Source organism: Pezoporus wallicus, unplaced genomic scaffold (assembly GCF_028554395.1).
Source record: "Pezoporus wallicus isolate ANWC-B61680 ecotype Strahan unplaced genomic scaffold, APGP_CSIRO_Pwel_v1 contig_7099, whole genome shotgun sequence".
In the NCBI taxonomy this organism is placed as follows: Eukaryota; Metazoa; Chordata; class Aves; order Psittaciformes; family Psittacidae; genus Pezoporus; species Pezoporus wallicus.
Window position 1 is genome coordinate 472,269 of NW_026634982.1, and position 19,117 is coordinate 491,385.

Consider the following 19,117-nt stretch of genomic DNA (forward strand, 5'->3'; position numbering starts at 1 on the left):
AAATTTTGTCATAATTTTAACTTTGTTTCAGTTTATAGCTTAAATATAATCTTCTAAATATTAGTTAACCAGCCTTTTGAAGTTACAGTATCATATAGGAGCAAAGGGATTTATATAGCTTTTTGTTCAGTTTCTTAAGTGAAGACATAATAAGACAGCAGGACATCGATTTACAGAAAGCACAATATGAACAACTGTTGTAGTAACATAATCTGTCATTAAATGAAAGGACTAGGTCTGAGAAGGTGCTGCAATACCTAGTCTTCCTGACTCCATGTAATCGGATTTGGCTCTGTTCATGTAGAGGGTAAACTGACTTCTATTTCTTTGTTTTCAGGACAGGCATTTTTCCATCACTTCATCAGATTAAAATGATGATGTATCAGCCTTTCTGAATGAAGTATGGTTTTGTCCACTTAATGCTGAGGATCGTGACACGTGAGAAATGTGTTGACTTTGTTTTAACAGCCTCGAGGCCAGTAGACGGTAGGCTGTGTACAGGACCTCTTCCCAGCACTTCTCAGTTGTGCCATATCCCCTGTCCTACAGAGTGTGAGACCTCGGCATGGTCAGCTTGGGGACCATGCACCTATGAAAGCTGTGATGATCCTCAGGCCAAAAAGGGTATGTAAAAATTCAGTGAAGCCTCTTAATGGTGATTATTTCGTGTTCCTAAGTCACTAGGCACTTCTGGCCATGCAAGCATACTAAATTTTGTGCCAAGAAGGGTATATCCAGTGCCTTTGAGCATCAAAAAAAAGTTATTCAATTAGGACTATATTTAGCATTACTGCTTCACCAAACCTGGCAAAAATGTAGGCTTCTTACTAGGTTCTCAAGGTCAGTTTGGGTTATTACAGGTCAATTCCAGTTTTAGACTTTCCCCTCAAGCTGAACAGGCTAGAGTTTCTATTTGAAATCACAATTCTGGCACTGTTTGAAAAGGAAGACAGAAGCAGCCTTTAAGGTACACTGTCCAAGTCACTCAAAGATTTAATGTTCAGTAATAGCTTAAGAATTCATCAGTAGACTCTAAAGCATATCTGGCAAAAAATCAGGACCATTTGCTGTTGATAGGTGACACTGTTTACTGATGATGTGCTGGTTTCAGTTTTCATGTTTTACAGATAACTCCTATGCAGAACAGACTGTAGTAACCTGACATCAGAATAGGAAATCAAGAATACAGTGGCAAGGACTTAATGTAGGAAGTCTGTATGTTTCTGGCTGTAAATGAGAAAAAACAACCTAGTCATTGCTGTGATGTGATTATCTGACAAAAGCTGAGCACTTGGTTCCTTGACTAAAAATACTCATAAGAAAAGGCAGCCACATACATCCACTTGAAAGAGCAACTGTAATTACCACTTTAGCTTCTTGTTCCTTGTATACTGCTAGCTACACCAGTCTGGGCAGCAATAACAAGTTTTACAATGCTGTTTCACAGTAGTGGGACCCAACCTTGAACAATTCAAGTAGGAAAAAGCAGTTCAGTGTGTAAGCCTGTTGGATTAACTCTTCTCTGAGTACAGCTTTCAAGTAGTCTGTTATGTCTGTTGCTGTTACATCACTAAAAGTTTTACTACATTTTCAGGGGCAGTGTTTAGGTTTATGAGACTGATTGGGACACCTGCATAGTGGAAACATATTAGGATGTACTTCATGCAAATCTTCATTCCTGAACACATGAGCAGGGATCTTCTCCCTGCTGCCAGTGTTTTCCTCTTATTTGGGATTTTTGTATTTTATTTTATAATTACATTGACCGTTCTTCTGAGAGAATGATGTAAAAGTTGTACAGGCACTCCCAGTTTTAGCAGGATGCCTTTCCTGTCAATTTAGTATTTATTTCTTTTTTTTTTATTTCTTTTTTTGGTGGGGGATTAGTGTTTATAAGGTGATTTCACTTGATAATCAATCCACGTTGGAAGATACCTGAGAAGAAAACAAGCAACATACTTGAGAAATGGCAACCCAGCAGTCTAGTCACGGTTTGTTAGATGAGGTGGATCCTCAAGAGTAATGCACAGGACAACAGACTTGTCTGCGTCCTGGAGTACATGAGACTTAGGATAAACAGGGACTTAAGGCAAAGCTTACTGAATGAGCTCAAAAGTTTTGATTCCCTTGTTAAGTTTTACTTCTCTGTCTCTCACTTTAGTGAGTTTTTCTGCCCAGTTATTTAAAATGCAGTGCTGTGCTGACTGTGATATCTTTTACACAGAAGAGAAACAGAACTGTTCACTCAGGTGTAGATAGGTAAAAATCTCTTCACTTTGGATTTAGAATTGAATTATTTCACCCTTTGTATTTTCTTGGACGTTGCAGGCTTTAAGCTAAGGAAACGGCGCATCACCAATGAGCCTACCGGAGGAACAGGAAACTGCCCTCACCTACTGGAAGCCATACCGTGTGAAGAGCCCTCCTGCTATGACTGGAGAATCGTGGGGCTGGAGGAGTGCATTCCTGACAATGAGAAGCCATGTGGCCCTGGTACGCAGGTTCCTGTTGTCATCTGCGTCAACAGTGACGGTAAGATGCTTTTTCCTATAGTCCACACCAACTAGAGTGAACATGCTAAAATGTAGTTCAAAAGGATAGCAATTTTTGTTGTTCTCAGTCCTTGAGATCAAGCTGTCTGGAATACAGAGAAATGTCCTTTGGTACTGGTTAGGAAGGATAGGCCCTCTAGTTTCTCTAGGATCAAGCTTCTTCACCTACACACCATGAGTTTTCAAAGGTTCCTGAAGAGACTTTGAGAAAAGTAAGTAGAAAACAGCTATTGTTTTTCAGTAGGTCAGACTCATGCCTGCAATGACTTGACTGAATTCCCTGATGTAATCCCACTAACAAAGCTGATCCTCTTGATTCCAGAGCCAAATAAAGTGTGAGTAAGGTCGGACACATTGCAATAAGTATAGCTGGAAGAAAAATAATAATGTTCATTTAAAAGCATGATTTGATGTGTGTTATAGAGTTGGTTTGACAGCCCAAGCTGACTTGCTTCTTCAAAAAGTCAAAAATACCACCATTGTTCAGCTATCTTCTGTGAGAGAAAGCAGATTTTGCATGACATAATCATAAAAGCCAATTTTGAAAGCTGCTTACAAAATAATCTATGGAAGATTCATGAATTACTGTTGCAAGAATACTCTTAATTCATTAGTGATATTATAGTCTAAAGCAGCATATAAATTAAAATAATTGTACTGACTACAGTGTAGTTATGGTAAGAGATTTCTGACTCTATAGATGATTAAGTAAAAGAATATCTCTGATGAGTGTTTAACAGCTGCAGAATATATTTTGTCATAAAATTGGTCAGAGGTAATAGGAATTTATTATAGAGATTTTTAAATCTTGACCTTCATGCTCAAGAATTTGGGTCATAATTCAGTTTTGGGGTTTAAATTAAAAACTTTGGAGTGTAAGCTGTATTTTTCTGTATGAACCTAAGAGAACTGGTAGCCATCTTTAAAACTCAGAAACATACCAGCCTAGAGTTAAAATTTTACATCTATTACATTTGATGTCCCTATCTCAAAAAATTTCTCCTCACAGTGTAATAATTTCTTGGCAACAATTCTGAAACTATTTGGCAATTTATTTGCATATATTTTCATATGGAAAATTGCCTTTTCCTCATAAATAAGAGTTTCCTAAATCTGAAATTTTCTTTATTAAAAAACATAAATCTGTAAAACTTTTTTTTTTTTTTCATTTACTAGATTTTGGCTAGTTTGGCTTACCTTTGGTTTTGAGGAGTGGTATTTGCTCACATGTCTAACTAAATTGTAATATAGACATTTATATTGACTATAATTTCTTGTAACCTTGACATAGTTAGGACATGAGACTGAGCTACTAAAATTTTGAGATTATCTTTTATGGTATTTGCTTCTGCTCTGTTTCAGACCGCATCTGCTCTCTGCACTGCGCTTCTGAGGGGCTTTGTTTTTGGCCAAATTTTACTTGGAAGACTTGTAATTAACTTTTTTACTCCCAGTATTAATTTTGGGTTTTTTTTGTCTTCCTGAGTTATATGGCGTTATATATCACTGTAATTAAATGGCATTATACATTGCCTGTTCTGGTAATCTGTTGCGTAAGGAATGATAAGTCAGGCTTTGGCCATGTGTCAGGCAGTCTTTAAAGAGTTGCAGGCACAGCTTCAAAGAAAGGGGAGAACAACCTGCAGTTACGGTTTGATTTGCAAAGAGCCAGTCACCCACGAAGATACATGTTCAATATCTTTTGACAGAGCACAAAAGCAATGGAGAATAATGTCATAGAATGCGTCATCTCTTCCTTGAAATCCCTTCTCTTAGTGAACAGTTTTCTGTGATCTTCACCAATAATACCAAGTTGGTTTTTACCTAGGTCTCTCCTCAGTGAGATTAGCATGGTATAGCAGAAACAAAGTATGAAATAAGGACCCGCCAGCCTTGGTTATCTCTCCATCCAAGCTAACCCTGCTCAAGCATCTCCTGCCACAGCACCACACACTGAAAATCCTGTAGGCAATTCTTAAATGCTTCTCTAAACTCTCACACTGCTAACTCTTCCCAGGTAGCTCCTATCTAGTACTCAGGCCTCCTACACTGGCACAGGATACAAACATTTGTTGCAGGCATCCAGATTCCATTCTGCAGTCAGCCCCTGGGTAGGTGAGGTTGGATCAAAGGGACTTAAGTGTATTAAAACAAAAGCACATTTTTCCCTTGGCTTCTGCTTTATAAAATGAAAAAGGCTTGTGGTGTAATTTTCAGAGTAAGCATTGTACTGTAAACGTAATGCTTACATTAGTAAGATATATCCAACACTGATGAGTATCTTCTCTTTCCCTGGATTGTTGCATGATTCTATATGTTTAAAGCATAATTAGTTAGGATAACATGCCTTGAACTGGCTGTTTTACTTCACAATTAGAATCAAGTAGCAGTGTTTGTGAGATTGCTTTATATAATTAGAATGAGCTTCTCTCTTCAATTTGCTGTAAAGATAAGAGTCATTACAGCCTTTGAGACAATAGCAAACAATAGATTATCCTCCCATGTTGTTGCTGGAGGCCTATAATTGTCATTCTTTTTCCACAGTGCATTGCAGTAATCGGAATTTTCATCTGGGCTGAAAAAATATGACAGTCAGTACCCCAGGTTGTCATTGCAGAGGCTATAATGAACTTTGATGTATTTTATTACATAAATGGAACTTCAGCCTCTTACTGTGGAAAGAACCTTTTCAGAATAAATATTCTTCGTCAGTCTTCCAAAGAGCTCCTTTAGGTAAAAAAAAAACACCTCCTTTTGGTTGTGGAAACTGCAAGACTGAACAGAACCTGTTCAGAATTCCTCCATCATATACATTATATTAATAATTAGAGATCTGTAGCTTATGTTCTGTGCTACCCGTGATCTTTTGGTAATGATACAATGACTTTTTTTTTTACTGAATTGTAATTTATGTACTTATATATGTGTAATACAAGGCATACTTGCATGCATGCACACACAGAGGTATGCACGTATTATCTATTATTAAGTGGTTTAATGCAGTTAATGCAGGGTGATTTTACAACAGATGAATTTGCTCTATTTCTCTGTAGCCATGGCAATCTATGAAGAATGCAATTTCAGTATTTAAAGATTATTTCCTGTAGTAGGAAAGCTGCCCACTTTAGCAGACACATTAGTGCTACTCCTCTGTAAACAGGGAAAAATAATTTCTGACATAAAAATCTCTAAAATTGACTACTGCTGAAAATGCCTACAAAATGCTGGTTCATTCATTATGGGTTTTCAGATTTTAATCTTTGTGCTGAACTCTGAAGCACAAGTGCTAGCAGTGGCTTTGGTGTCAGTGTGCTTCTGATCATCACCATAGTAGGCTGAAATTACTTGCTCATTTTAAATAATACATTTCTTTACAGCCTTTATAACATCTGGGACTCTGTACCACTGCATGTGTTATTCTGGATTAAACAGCTCTCACTTCTGAGGGGCAAATTTCTTCCAGACCTTCCTCAAGCTCACTAATTGTTGGTTTACAGTGAACTCTTCAGGGAGAAGGAATGGACTGACTGCCATCTCCTGCCTCACTGCTGTGAGAGATGACTAGCCTTAGAAGAGGCAGGCACAGCAACAGCAAGGCTCGTTGTTTATATACAAATTCCTGCAACTCTGAAGTAGCAGAATTGTTCCTGAGTTGTATAGGCAGAGATGTGTTTTGATGTAGCTGAGTGTCGTGAGTTCTTTCCTGAAATCTGGACATAATGTGAGTGACACAGGTCTGGTCTTCCTGAGACTGGAGTACAAATCCATGAGTATATCCTAATGTAAAAGGGTGGGCTGTACCCTATTTGCAATACTGGGGGAAAAACAGTGGGTTTAGTAGTTCATAAAAATATGTAGAAGGTAAAACAGTTTGCTTTGTTAAGGCTCAGATGTAAGCATTTCAAACCAGTTAGTTTAGCTACTTTGTATGGAGTGGCTTAAACACTGTGCTGTCCAAAACTGAACAGTGTACATCTTCATCTGTGTTTATTCTTAGCTAGTGTGACTGACAGAAGACATCATGTGTCAGCTATATGACAGTTCTGTATGATTTAATTGCTTTACTGTTTTTCTCTAGACTTAGAAATATTTATTTCTGAAATATTTCTTGTATTTCTTTTATTGAATTTAACTTTGCAGAAAAACTCATAAAATTTGTTTATGTAGTTTAAATTTTCTTCTATAGTTTCCTGATCAACATCTGTATTTTGTTTCTTAATTTTAACTTTGTGTCTTCTTTGTCTTTATTTCTTCTTATGATAGGCATCTAATTAAATATGTAGAGTAAACTTCAGTAAAAACTGAAGATTGGCTGGTGCAAACATTTTCACTGAAAATATTTTGGCTGGTTTAAATGTTGACTCTTTCTGTATATTTATAGTTTAAACAAAATATTTGCTAAATGAGTAGCTGCTGGTCTTCATTAATTTTCATAATGGAAAACATTAAGAGAATAAATAGAAGCTTTGTAGGTGTGCCCATGTATAAAGAGTCTACTTCTTCTGCCCTTTCAGTCATATGGCTGTATGCATTGAATGAAGAAACCATCACACTGGTTGGACTTTTTTAATGATTACTTAAAAAGAAAATGCCTACTTTGTGTCACTTTATGAGTTAGCTCTTTTAAAAGAATGAAGAGGCAGATTCAAATTCAAATTACATTGAATGATTGAGTTAATTGTGTAACATAACCCAGGTCAAAATCTGCCTAATGCTCAGCAGTCAATTAGTAAAGTACTGTAGCTAGTGAGTTTCTTTCAGCACATATTTCCTTATGCTTACGGAACTTCGTTATATGGGCATTAGTCATCATTTCCCAATATTAATTTCTTAGCTAATGTCATTACAAAATTGATTTGAACTGTTCTTTTCTGTCTGACAGCTTTTTGGCTGACCATCTGAGGCATTTAAATCAAATGTAATACTCATACTTTGTTCTTCACTGTAAACACATGGGATATGAAATTTATAACCTGGTCCTTTCTTTAATTTGTCTGGTTACCTTAACACTATTAAATTCTTTAATTGGATATTTATTATATGTAAGAATTTGCTAGAGGGTAAAACAGTCAGCTTAAAGGACTTTAAATCTGATCCTCTCAGACCATTAGGTTTCAGAACATTGAATTTTTAAGGCATTTCTTTTTAATAAGATCTGCTTTATTTGGTATAAAGGTATATATGGAAAAACTACTGCACACTACTGCTTAAATTATACCATCTCAGTTCCCAGGAAGTTTGCTAATCTTGTCAATAAAAGGTCATATTTAATATGTCATACAAATTCCTTTATGTCTCATCTTGACAAATAGGAAAATTGACATATCCCTATTAAGTTCCCTGTAAGAATAGATGCATTTAGTGTTTGCATAACTTACTTATGGGAAGACTTAAATGCATCACTTGCTTTGTCAGTATCTTTAATAGTTGGCCTAGACTGTGATGTGATGATTTAAATTAAAGGGATAAGTAAAACAAAACCAGAGTTTAATCTACATAGTTCAATAAACAATATATGTATAACTTAGTGCAATAGACCATTGTTTCAAATTTGCCATATATTTTTGCAAGACAGAGTTGCACTTGATATGGGCAATGCCTACAGAGACATTAATGTTCATTACAAATATAATTAAGTTAAAAATAGGTGGGCCAATGTAATTACTAAAATCTTTTTCTTGTATCATAGATTATAATTTGACTGTCTAGTCACCTGGGTTTACTGGCCTTTGGCATTACTTCTAAAATGCACTATAATATCCTTGCAGCGAAGCAGTACTGATGTATTTAAAATTTACTGGACATGCAGAAATAGAAGTTGCCATGGTGGGAAGCACAAATATTTTGGAAATACACTGCAGAGAGTGCAATTACATGTTTTATATGTGTCGTGGTTTAAACCCAGTCAGGTAACTCGTTCACTCACCCCCCCACTTCTTTCCCTCCCCCTGCTCCCGGAGGGACAGAGAGGAGAATCGAAAAGAATGCAACTCCCATGGGTTGAGATAAGAACAGTTTAGTAACTAGAGTATAACACAAATCACTACTGCTACCACCAATAAGAATAATGATAAAGGAAATAACAAGGGAAGAGAATACAGCACCTCACCACCAGCCAACCGATAACTTGCCCCCCCCAAGCCTGACCAAGCTCTGACCGATACCTCCTCCAGCCCTGCAGTCTCCCAGCCCTTCCGGCTCACTCCCAGTTGCATCCTGGGCATGACGTGCTGTGGTATGGAATACCTCTTTGGTCAGTTTGGGTCAGGTGTCCTGTCTCTGCTTCCTCCTGGCTTCCCCTCCTCCCTGGCAGAGCATGAGGCTCACAAAGTCCTTGGCCAAACCAAAACATCATTGTTATCAGCTCTGTTCCCAGGCCGAAAGTCAAAACACAGCACTGCACCAGCTACCAAGAAGGAGAAACATGACTGCTACTGCTGAACCCAGGACAATATGATGCATGCTTTTGGTTTTGGTGGTATAACCAAATGAAAAAGTAGGATGTTGCAAGAACTGCTTGTAATAGCAGTGGGTGAATTAGGAGAGGGGGATTATGATGCATAAATTTTCGGTAACACAGCAGAATGCAAAGCAGGAACCAAATCCTGATGAAACCCAAAGCTTCATCAATAGTAATAATGCAGAGAAGGATCATCTGTGTCATTTTGCAATTCATGTAACTCACGTGCAGTGTACAAGCACCATCTCTGCTGAATATTTAAGAAAATTCAGTCTTAAGAGTAAAACATACTTAGCCACAACGATTACTCCAAAGCAAACATCTGAGGATCCCAGTCTCTCCGGTATTCCCAGTGATCTGTTTGAAATTTTGGAGCATTGGTAGCTTTTGGCAAGTTTTCAGCTATGTAGAGTCACAAACCTGTTGCCAAGGGAAAGGAATGGATTTGTGAAAAGAGGGATGGAAAGCAATAGGGAGAACTGGTACTGACCAAGCAATGAGGTTAATAGCTGAGGAAGGGCAGGATTTGACCCCACTTTTCTCCAGGACAGTTTACTGAATCAAGTAAGGAATTTGAAGTTATGAAATGTCTCTACATGGTCAGGATTAGGAATGAAACTAGGGAGGGATTCAGTCTAGTGATGATCAACCCAAAGGAGGATTTGACAAGCAGCTGAAGAGAACTTGGCAGGGCTGGGTGAAAGGGACAGTGATGTGACAGAATGGGATTAATGTCTGGAGAAAATAAGGCTGAATAAGAAGCAACAGAAGGGAAAGAGAGAAGGAAATTCATCACCTCTAGAGCTGTGAAAGCAGCTTGTTACAGTCTGCTCCTGCTTTTGTCCCTGAGATCACTGGCAGAGGAGTAAGTGTCCATAGTCAGTGTAATACCCATTTCAGAAGCACTATTTTTCATTTGGCTTGTGTTTTAAACTAGAAATTTGGAAAGAAATATGATGTCAAAATTAAGTATTTTAGATTACAAAGCCAAGCCTCAAACATCAGGAAATTAAGGTTGTTTGTTGGGGCCTTATCTGAATGGAAGTCTTTAATTATTTATTTGTGCCTACATGACATTTTCCCCACAGAACCTGCTACTCATTTGTGAAACGGATATAACACCTCTGGGGATAAAGTGGGAATTTGTAGTAATGAATGCTTTGTCTTTGAGACAGCTAGCCTTAGTTGTCTCATTCTTCAGGATTTAATGGTGCTCTGCTTATGTTCAGCATCAGCAAAATATAAATAATACTGACCTGTCACATCTTGAATATTCTGAAAATGAATTTGTTAGTTGGTGTCTGATAGCCATGACAGAAAGACCTTAGAAAGATTACCAATTCTGTTTTAGTAACACTTTTAATTAATATGTAATAAATAAAACATAAGCTTATGCCTAACCAAAGAGAATAAAATTAAAAATACCAAATAGCTACTCATTAAGGAGTTTCCAATCTGTGAACTGAAAGAAGTAGGGACCCAGTGGAAAAATAATAAGCATGTGATTATGCAATTTAAAAAAGTGCATTATGCAAAGGCAACTTCAATGCTGGCGTTTACTGCTGTTTGGTTTCTTGACATAATTTTGGGGGTAATTTATGGATTAGTAAAGTAAATCTTGCCCTAGGAATTTTCAGATGTTTGGTTTTAATTTTACTGATTTGAGACATCCTTTATTGGTACTGATACTATTTTATAAATAGCAAAGTGCTGCATAAGTGTTCTTCAGATCATAGAACCATAGAATAGTTAGGGTTGGAAAGGACCTGAAGATCACATAGTTCCAACCCCCGTGCCGTGGGCAGGGACACCTCACACTAAACCATGTCACCCAAGGCTCTGTCCAGCCTGGCCTTGAACACTGCCAGGGATGGAGCATTCAAAGCTTCCCTGGGCACCCCATTCCAGTGCCTCAGCACCCTCACAGTAAACAACTTACTTATATCTAACTAGACCTTCACCTGTTTAAGTTTAAACCCATTACCCCTTGTCCTAATTACAATCCCTAATGAAGTCACTCCCAGCATCCTTGTAGGCCCCCTTCAGATATTGGAAGGCTGCTATGAGGTTTCCATGCAGCCTTCTCTTCTCCAACTGCTGAATAGCCAAAATTTGCTCAGCCTGTGTTTGTATGGGAGGTACTCAAGCCCTTTATCATTCTCATGGCCCTCCTCTGGACTTGCTGCAACAGTTTCATCTCCTTATGCTGAGGACACCAGAACTGCACACAGTACTCCAGGCAGGGTCTCACAAGAGCAGAATAGAGAGGGAAGATCACCTCCTTCGACCTGTTGGTCATGCTCCTCTTGATGCAACCCAGGATGTGGTTGAAAAAGATGAAATAATAAAAGATATTAAATAGAAGCTACATCAAATCTCTTATTCTGAATCTCTTGTTTTGTTCTGTCTTTAAGAGTGGAATAAGAATACTACTAGCAAGAAACATCTTAAATCTTATAGGAGGCTTCTAGAAAACCAGTGATGCCTTCTAGTAGGGGATAGTCTTATTTCCAGGGTACAGCTGATTTCTCTGAGTACATGAAAATCTGCAGTGAAATTGTTCAGATTTCTGTGACTTTAGGGCCTTAGTTTGTATAACTTGTTAACAAAGTAGAAAAGTTCTAATATCCCTATACTTGGAGATGTGTTTCTGCTAATTTTGGTTTTGCTGTGTGACGTTATTGTATTTCCTTAATTTAACATAGGTTTATAAGATGCAGTGGTATTTACCTCTGGTTGCTTTCCTGAGATCTCTTTCTCTAAATCCATATACTGAGAAGCCAAGGAAAAGGAAAAGTCAGAAGGATGGGTTAGTTTTAGTCTTCCAGAGAGGAGTCAGTTACGAAAACGTTTCCAAAGACAGGATTAATTACAGTCTGAGCTCCATAAAGGTATGCTATGCCTTCCACTTGTAATGATGAGGAGGTACTCATTGTAAGATAGATAAAAAGATGTTCTCCAAAGACTGCATTTTATCAGCCAGTAGTAGGACATAGACAGAAACATCCATGAAATTAATTATGAAACCATTTCTCAAATGTGTAAACATGACAGTGGCAGTGAGTGGTCTCTTACATACCTCTTGGGTCCTGTGTTTTGACTGTGATTGAACTGAACTGTCAGATTACATATAGAGTGACAACTCTTTACTAGCTGCACCTGGATGAATAATGCAAAGAAAATATTTGCAATCAGCTTTTACTATATAAAATACTTTTTCTGATTCTCTTAAAACCCCTTTTGAGTTACAGGTATACTTGTGTGGCAAGAGGCATCACATATCGTTTATGAATGCATAGTTGTAAATTTGCTGTAAATTCATTGTATAGTTCTGTAATATTAGATAATTGACAAACTGACATCTAATATTCTATCAGCTGCATGCCATTAATCATTCTCTTCAGCTATGGGTTGTACTCTTTCATTGGAAAATACTTTGTGATGGAACTGCAGTGCTGGAGTATTTATGAATTAATTTATGATATAGTTCTGTGAACTTACAAGCTTAAATTTATAAAGTTATCCTCCAAACTTCATATTTATGCAGAAAATTAGCAGCCTTAAGTTCATGAGGGTTGATATTTAGTGTTTCTTGAAATCCAGGCCATTTAAGGTGGTTCTCTAAAATATGCAAATAACTATCTCAGTGTACGGAATTGTTGAAAAGATCTACTATGGTGAGTCCTGTCATTCTACTGACATTAGTGGAGCTGTCAGATCATGCTACTGTTTTTGTAGTCTTGTGTATTATTTCCTTTTTATGCTTCTATTCCAAACTCATATCCCTAAATGTTAATCTAGTTCAGATCAGCACATCAGAATTATAATTTATAATCTATAATCAAAGTGGTTTGAAATCATTGACATTCCGTTGCCCTTCCCAGACTACTCCAATTGATTTTGAGTTTTTTGGAGAGGAGAGGGAAATGCCTAAAATAGTAGTTCCAGTGAGTGCCTGTGAAACCTTTTTAAAGGCTACAAGACTCTGTCCTTATCTGATCAATTAAAAAACTTCATGAGACTACTCAGTAGTGAAAAGTAATAAAATGTTTGGGTATTTTTCTGAATAAACAAAAAGACATATTACAATGCTAAAATAGAAACATGTTTTATTTCAGATACAGGTATTCAAATCCTACCATTACCAACGTTCAAAATAACACTACCAGTATTTCTGAAGTCTGTCAAAGGAATTTTCATTGTTAAATGCAGTAGAGTTTCTGTAACATTTTACAAGCAAATGGAGAAAGCTGGGATTTTGTTTGTGGGTTTTGTTCTTTTCCTTTGAAGTCATACTTTTATAGCTTTTTGCCACTATGTGAATTGTGGCTTGATTAGGAAATGTTTACGAGAATGTTCAGTTGATCTTGGGATCAACTATATCTTTTTAAGGTGAGTTGCTGCTTTTGCCAAGTGTTCTTAGAAATGGTGAATTTTCAAGTGATCTCATCCTCCAGATTTGCACTGTGTTGTCTTGTTTTCTTATAGCTCCATCAGCACTTTTCCCCTTCTTTCCCCATTCTGTTTAAAATGACGTATTGGTCTAATATATCAATCCCACTTGGTCCCATGACTAATACTGATGTTATTCTCAACGGGACCATAATCTGTCATCGAACTTACTTTTTCTTTCATATCCAGATGATGTTTGATTGGCTTATTTGACACTAGAAGGCAACTGCACTTGGTTATGATCAATACCCTTGTATTCTCTGTTCCTTATCTTTCTCAGTAAGACTAAATTAGCAAATGAACCATGAAAATGTTTCAACTACCTGTCAAGCAGTAGGAAAATCTTACTCCTGTTGTTAAGCAATGTGTAGGTACTCTGCTGGGCTCTTTATTAGAAACATTGGAACACCATTGCTCTGGTACAAGTCTACTGTGGCATAAAGATTTTTGCCTAAAGCCATATCATGTTTCACTTTTTGTTTACTTTGGGTTCTCTGCACGGAGCCACTTAAGAAAGTTGATCCAAGTTAACTTCAAAAATAATATTAGTTAAACTATATTAAATGTGTATGCGAATCCTCTTATTCAGAATTACAGTGGCCTTAATTCTATTTGTTAAGAATTTTCTTTTTCATTCTGAATAAGGATAGCTGTACAAAATGTTAATACAGTTTAACTAATCTCCTTCAAAGCCCCATTTTAATTAATTTGGATTAATTCTTCAGTATTCCTATTAAGATCTGTCTTTTCAGTAATATGTTATCACTAATAGTTCAGATACAGCGTCTTTCAAGCTGGTGGATATTCAGTGGTATCAGAAGTAGGGAAAATTCAAAGAAGGTATCATCTGCAAGAAGACTTTTCCATTAGTCTTTGACACATAATACAAAATATGCACTCAGTTTATAGAGTTTTGTCAGAGATAAAAAGGCTGTTACTTTATAAATCATAGCTCTGCTGTAAGACACTGTCAGTGTGCCTCTGTGTGTATGTATGTATGTACGTGTGTGCGTATATATATATTTTAACTGGGAGCTTTGCAAGTAGACAAGTGACTGCTCTATGCGTGGGGGAACTGATGATATGGCTGGCATCACCACTACCATGTACAAAATTATGTAGATAAATACAGGGAGAATTCTGTATTTTCTGGGTGAAATGTATGTAACTAAGTTTTTTCAGCCCTAGTAAATCTAGCAAAGAATAGTGAAAAATAAGAGAGGAGAGAAAGGAATAAAGTGTGAAAGTGGATACTACAAAATGTTCTTGTTAAGTTGAAAAGGAGAGCAGAACAATTTCTTCCAGTATTCTCATTCTCAGCAAGTGAACAAATTCAAGCATAAATAAGAAGCTTGCACTTTAATGGAAAATAAGTAAATTTAGTGTTTTGTTGGTTTTGTTTTTTTTTTTCCCCAGACAAATACTTTAGGTTTGTGTATGTTTCTGAGTTAACATAGTCATATAATAATGTTCTTTCATACTTCTTTTTTTTTTTTTTTTAGTCTGGTGAGATGACACCGTATTTTACATTGAAAAAAATATTTGGATAAAGAAATACTATTTCTTTCCCTGTTTTTATTTCCCTTCATCAATTTTAGACTGTACATGACTGTAATCCTGATAGATGACTCTAATATAAATGGAGATACATGAATTCTTCTATTACCAAACATGAAAATGGGATTGCTGGAAGCATTAATATCATATCTGAAGGTTTAAGTTCATTATTCTTAAACAGTTAACATCCAAAGAACATCCAAAGATGTTTCCTATCTGAAGCAATTTTTACAAGAAATACATATCTTTATAATATGTTCTTAATTTTTGGTCCAAAGTTGTCCCTTTATTCCTGTCATTCTTTCATAGTAAGGAGTGTTATTTCATGACAGGTTTGATTATTCCTGTAACTGTTTTGTATATGGCACAAAGCCTTACCTTCACCTGATGCATTAAGGAATACTGAACTGGATCTGTTAGCAGTGGCTGGCTTTTCTTGAGTGTTTGTGAGATTGAAACTTTGGATGAACGTAAGGGCAGGGAAGAAGCTTTGGAACCAGAACCGGTTTACCTCTGTAGCAGAATGCCTTTCACATCGTCTGGCTTTCCTATATACCACTCAAAAAGAGTTACATGCTCCTGCATTCTTTCTGCGTAGCTGTGACACTGTGTTCTGGGAAAGTTTAACAAACGTGCTACTCTTCAAGCTGTAGCTGAGGTATAGTAGTAGCACTTACTAGTTCAGTTACAGAGAAGGAGCGGAAGTGCCCCGGTACTACTGCTGAAATTAGATTTCTGCATGAATATAGGAATTCTTGGAGACACTGTTTCTCTATCCATCAATTTTTTTTCCCCGTAAGGTATGTGAGGAAAATTGCACAGTCATCAACAAGAAGTCATTGTTTGTGAAAGACAGTGTTTCATCTTTTTAAGGAATAGAAAATCTTAGAAAAATCATGACTTTTTTCTAAAATGTGTTGGATATGTCTTTGATTTGAGAAACACTTGATACGGAGTGTTTCTAAACTCCAACTATTTTCCTTTTGTATAGTATTATTTCTTGCCAGTATCAGTCAGTTTTCATTGCAAATGTTTGCTGCTTTTTTTTTAAAAAAAAAAAAGACAAACCCATTTTTAATTGAGGATTATGTTTTAAAAGGTATTTGTATCTTCCATTATTTTGAATAGTGAAAGAGTGAGTAGTAAGTGGCCTTTTCTATATGTAACTGATTTGTGCATGCAGTCGTGGTAAATCTGCAAATAAGATGAAGGCGTATGTGCTTATGCTAGACAAGTTTCTCATTAAAAAAAATAAAAAATCCATCCATGTTTATAAGATTCATGATGTTTTTTGAATAAGTGGCCACCGTATAATGTTTATAATTTTTCTTTTAGTAAGGAATAAACTGTATGATGTTACATTGAAACCAAACCATTGTAAATGTTCACACACAAATCACCAAATCAAACAGTTTACAATCCTACAATGTTTTCATATCATTAAACTGTTAGATCAGCTTTCATTTTTGCATAATGAACAGATGTGAGAAAATGGTGTATTTGTCTTCATTGAAATCAGTGCCATTTCTACTTAGGCTTCTTAGAAGAGAATGACTTCACGAATATTAACTATCAACTAATTAAGATGTACCTAATTAAATGCAAATGCTACTTAGCAGAAGCCATTGCAAGAAAGGCATGTGATTAGGGAATTAGAAGCCATTTTAACACTTGGAGCTACCAGCTAAGCATCTAAGCAATAGAAATGAGTGCAGACACTTCATTTGATAAGAACACAAGGGAAAAATACACCATCTTTTCACGTGGTTTTTGTTGAAAAACTTTGGAGCCAATGAAGTAGAATATATTGAGAATACAAATTGTAGTTTAGTGTAGTTTGATGTTGTTCAGTATCTAAAGAGATTAAACGTTAAACAAAATGTTGAGATTTTATCAGCCTACCTCGTGCAGAGAGATTTTTTGTCATTCTGGTCAGCTTTATCTTTGGAGCAGGTATAAATATGCACCATGAAGATGTTATGAAGGCCTCTGGGATTAAGTTTCTTAATGTCTGTCAAAGTATGAGTTAGATACAAGTATTGAACTGATTTAAGAGCAAATATTGGTCTGTCAATCAGGTGCTGTTACATGTGTTGCTTTTTTTCTTTCAAATACTCTTAGGATTGTTAAGATCTTTGATAACTGATCATGGTAAATGATGAATTGCCTGTAAATATTATTGTTTCCCCTTTCTGTGGCTTATTTTGTTAGGTTTTCAGAGATTAACTTCTAAATTTGCCCTACAGAAAAATCTGGGTCAGCCTTTTGCAGTTGTGTATGCATTTTAATTAGAGACGTGGTATGAGAAAGACAGCTTTCTTCAGAGATTTCCTCTTCTATTAGAAAAAACCCACAACTAAACAGCAAAAAAATAGAATTTCTTCCCACCTACCCCCCTCAGAAAAAAAAGTCAGTCATGGTATGAGACTGAATTTCCAATCAGCAGGTCTGATAAAGTTGAAATAAGATAAAGAGGTTTGAGAAGACAGATTACAAGTGCCTGATTATGCAAAAGGGCAGAAATTGAATGAAAATGTCATAAGTCTCCACTTTTTCCTATGCGTAGTTCACAGCATATGGTAGTTTTCTATCTTTTCTGATCACTGATAAAATAAAAATCCACAGTACTGCTGAAGTACCGTGGTTTGGAGGGAAAAGTTAATTTACTGTGATGGTCCATGATAGGCAGGCAGGATTTTTCCTTTTGTGGTAAGCTTTGGAGGTTGGTAATTGCTTAGTGATTTGAAAGAAATGCAACAGTATTAGAAATTAAAATGATGTTAGTTTATCCTGGTGATGGATTATTATCTGCTTATTAGCACATATCCTAGCACCAGAAAAATATATGATGATTTTTTTTTTTGTAAATTTATAACTTTCCTGTAATGTGAAGAATTTCCCATTTTGCATTAGGCTAATCAACCAATGTGTAGACAGGGTTATTACAGATGACAGTCTAGCATAGGACTTCAAATTTGGTAAGTTTGTAAGTTTTCTCTTATTTCAGTGGATTTCTTGAAGTTGGGGTTTTCTGTAATTTCTTTAGAATAATGACAGCTAAACACATTACTGCTTTTTATATACTATTACATCTAGTCACGACGTTCTGGAAACTTTGAGGCAATTAGGCTTTAGACTAGGATTTTCTACCTTATTTTCTTCTCAGCGTTATAATTAAAACTGAGACTTATCCATTTCAGAATTGCATGAAATTGTAAGAAAATGTAAAGACTGACAATGGAGTCAGAATAAGGACATGTGGAAGGAATTTGTATGAGAAACTGCATGGGAATTCAAGATACAGAGCAGTCTTGTGTACCATTTCATTTACAACCCATACAGGAGGCAGTGCAATACTTTCCTGTTGATTTTTTTTTCCACACAAGGAAGGAAGGAAACTGTAAACGTAATCATCGCAGCTCACAGATTTCAACATCATGTGAACTAACTGCATTTTTCTTCCTGCGGCCTCCATGCTTAGATGCATTACTGAAGGCAGCTGAATAATAATAACTGAGCATTTAGGCTCAGTTGATGTCATTACTTCTTTTATGAACTTTACAATGCAACTGCAGAGTTTGTTTTACGCTGTGGAATATTCCTGCTTTTTTACCGATTACACAGGCATTTGAAAAATAATGTTCTATATTAACATTCAAAGAGCTCTCGTGATTTGATCCTATTCATTGTGATTTTATCATCAATTTTTTTTACTTAGTTTTTGTCAGGTTGTAGTTCAGCCTTTCAGATACTGTTGCCAGGTAAAGGACTGTGACCAACTTGCCTTATTATTTAGGACTCCAGCATTTTTATTTTATGTTGATTTTTTTGTTGTTGTTATTCTCTATGCTTCATTGAATCTTGCAGTGATTTTGCTGTTCATTTTAAGGCTTTTAAAAAAATTTGCCCTCTGTTAAGCAGTTGCGCTTCCATTTACTACAGGTCAGAATTTGACAGCAATTTTTTACTGTGCACTGGAGCATGTATCATATTAAAAGATGCACAGTAAGCAAGAGGGTTTCCTTACTATGTGTCTCTAGTGATACCAGCACTGGGAATGCTTCCCATTGAAAAGATCTTAAGCATTTTACAAGAA

The 19,117-nt window shown here is 36.3% G+C and overlaps 1 protein-coding gene across 1 annotated transcript in view; it reads left to right on the forward strand.

Moving 5' to 3' along the window:
• THSD7A (thrombospondin type 1 domain containing 7A) overlaps positions 1–19,117 on the forward strand; it is a 199,460-nt gene that overhangs the window by 102,522 nt on the left and 77,821 nt on the right. The window contains exons 5-6 of the mRNA XM_057401831.1: positions 469–624; positions 2,329–2,532. Coding sequence (XP_057257814.1) covers positions 469–624; positions 2,329–2,532 — 360 coding nt within the window. The remainder of the gene's footprint in view (positions 1–468; positions 625–2,328; positions 2,533–19,117) is intronic.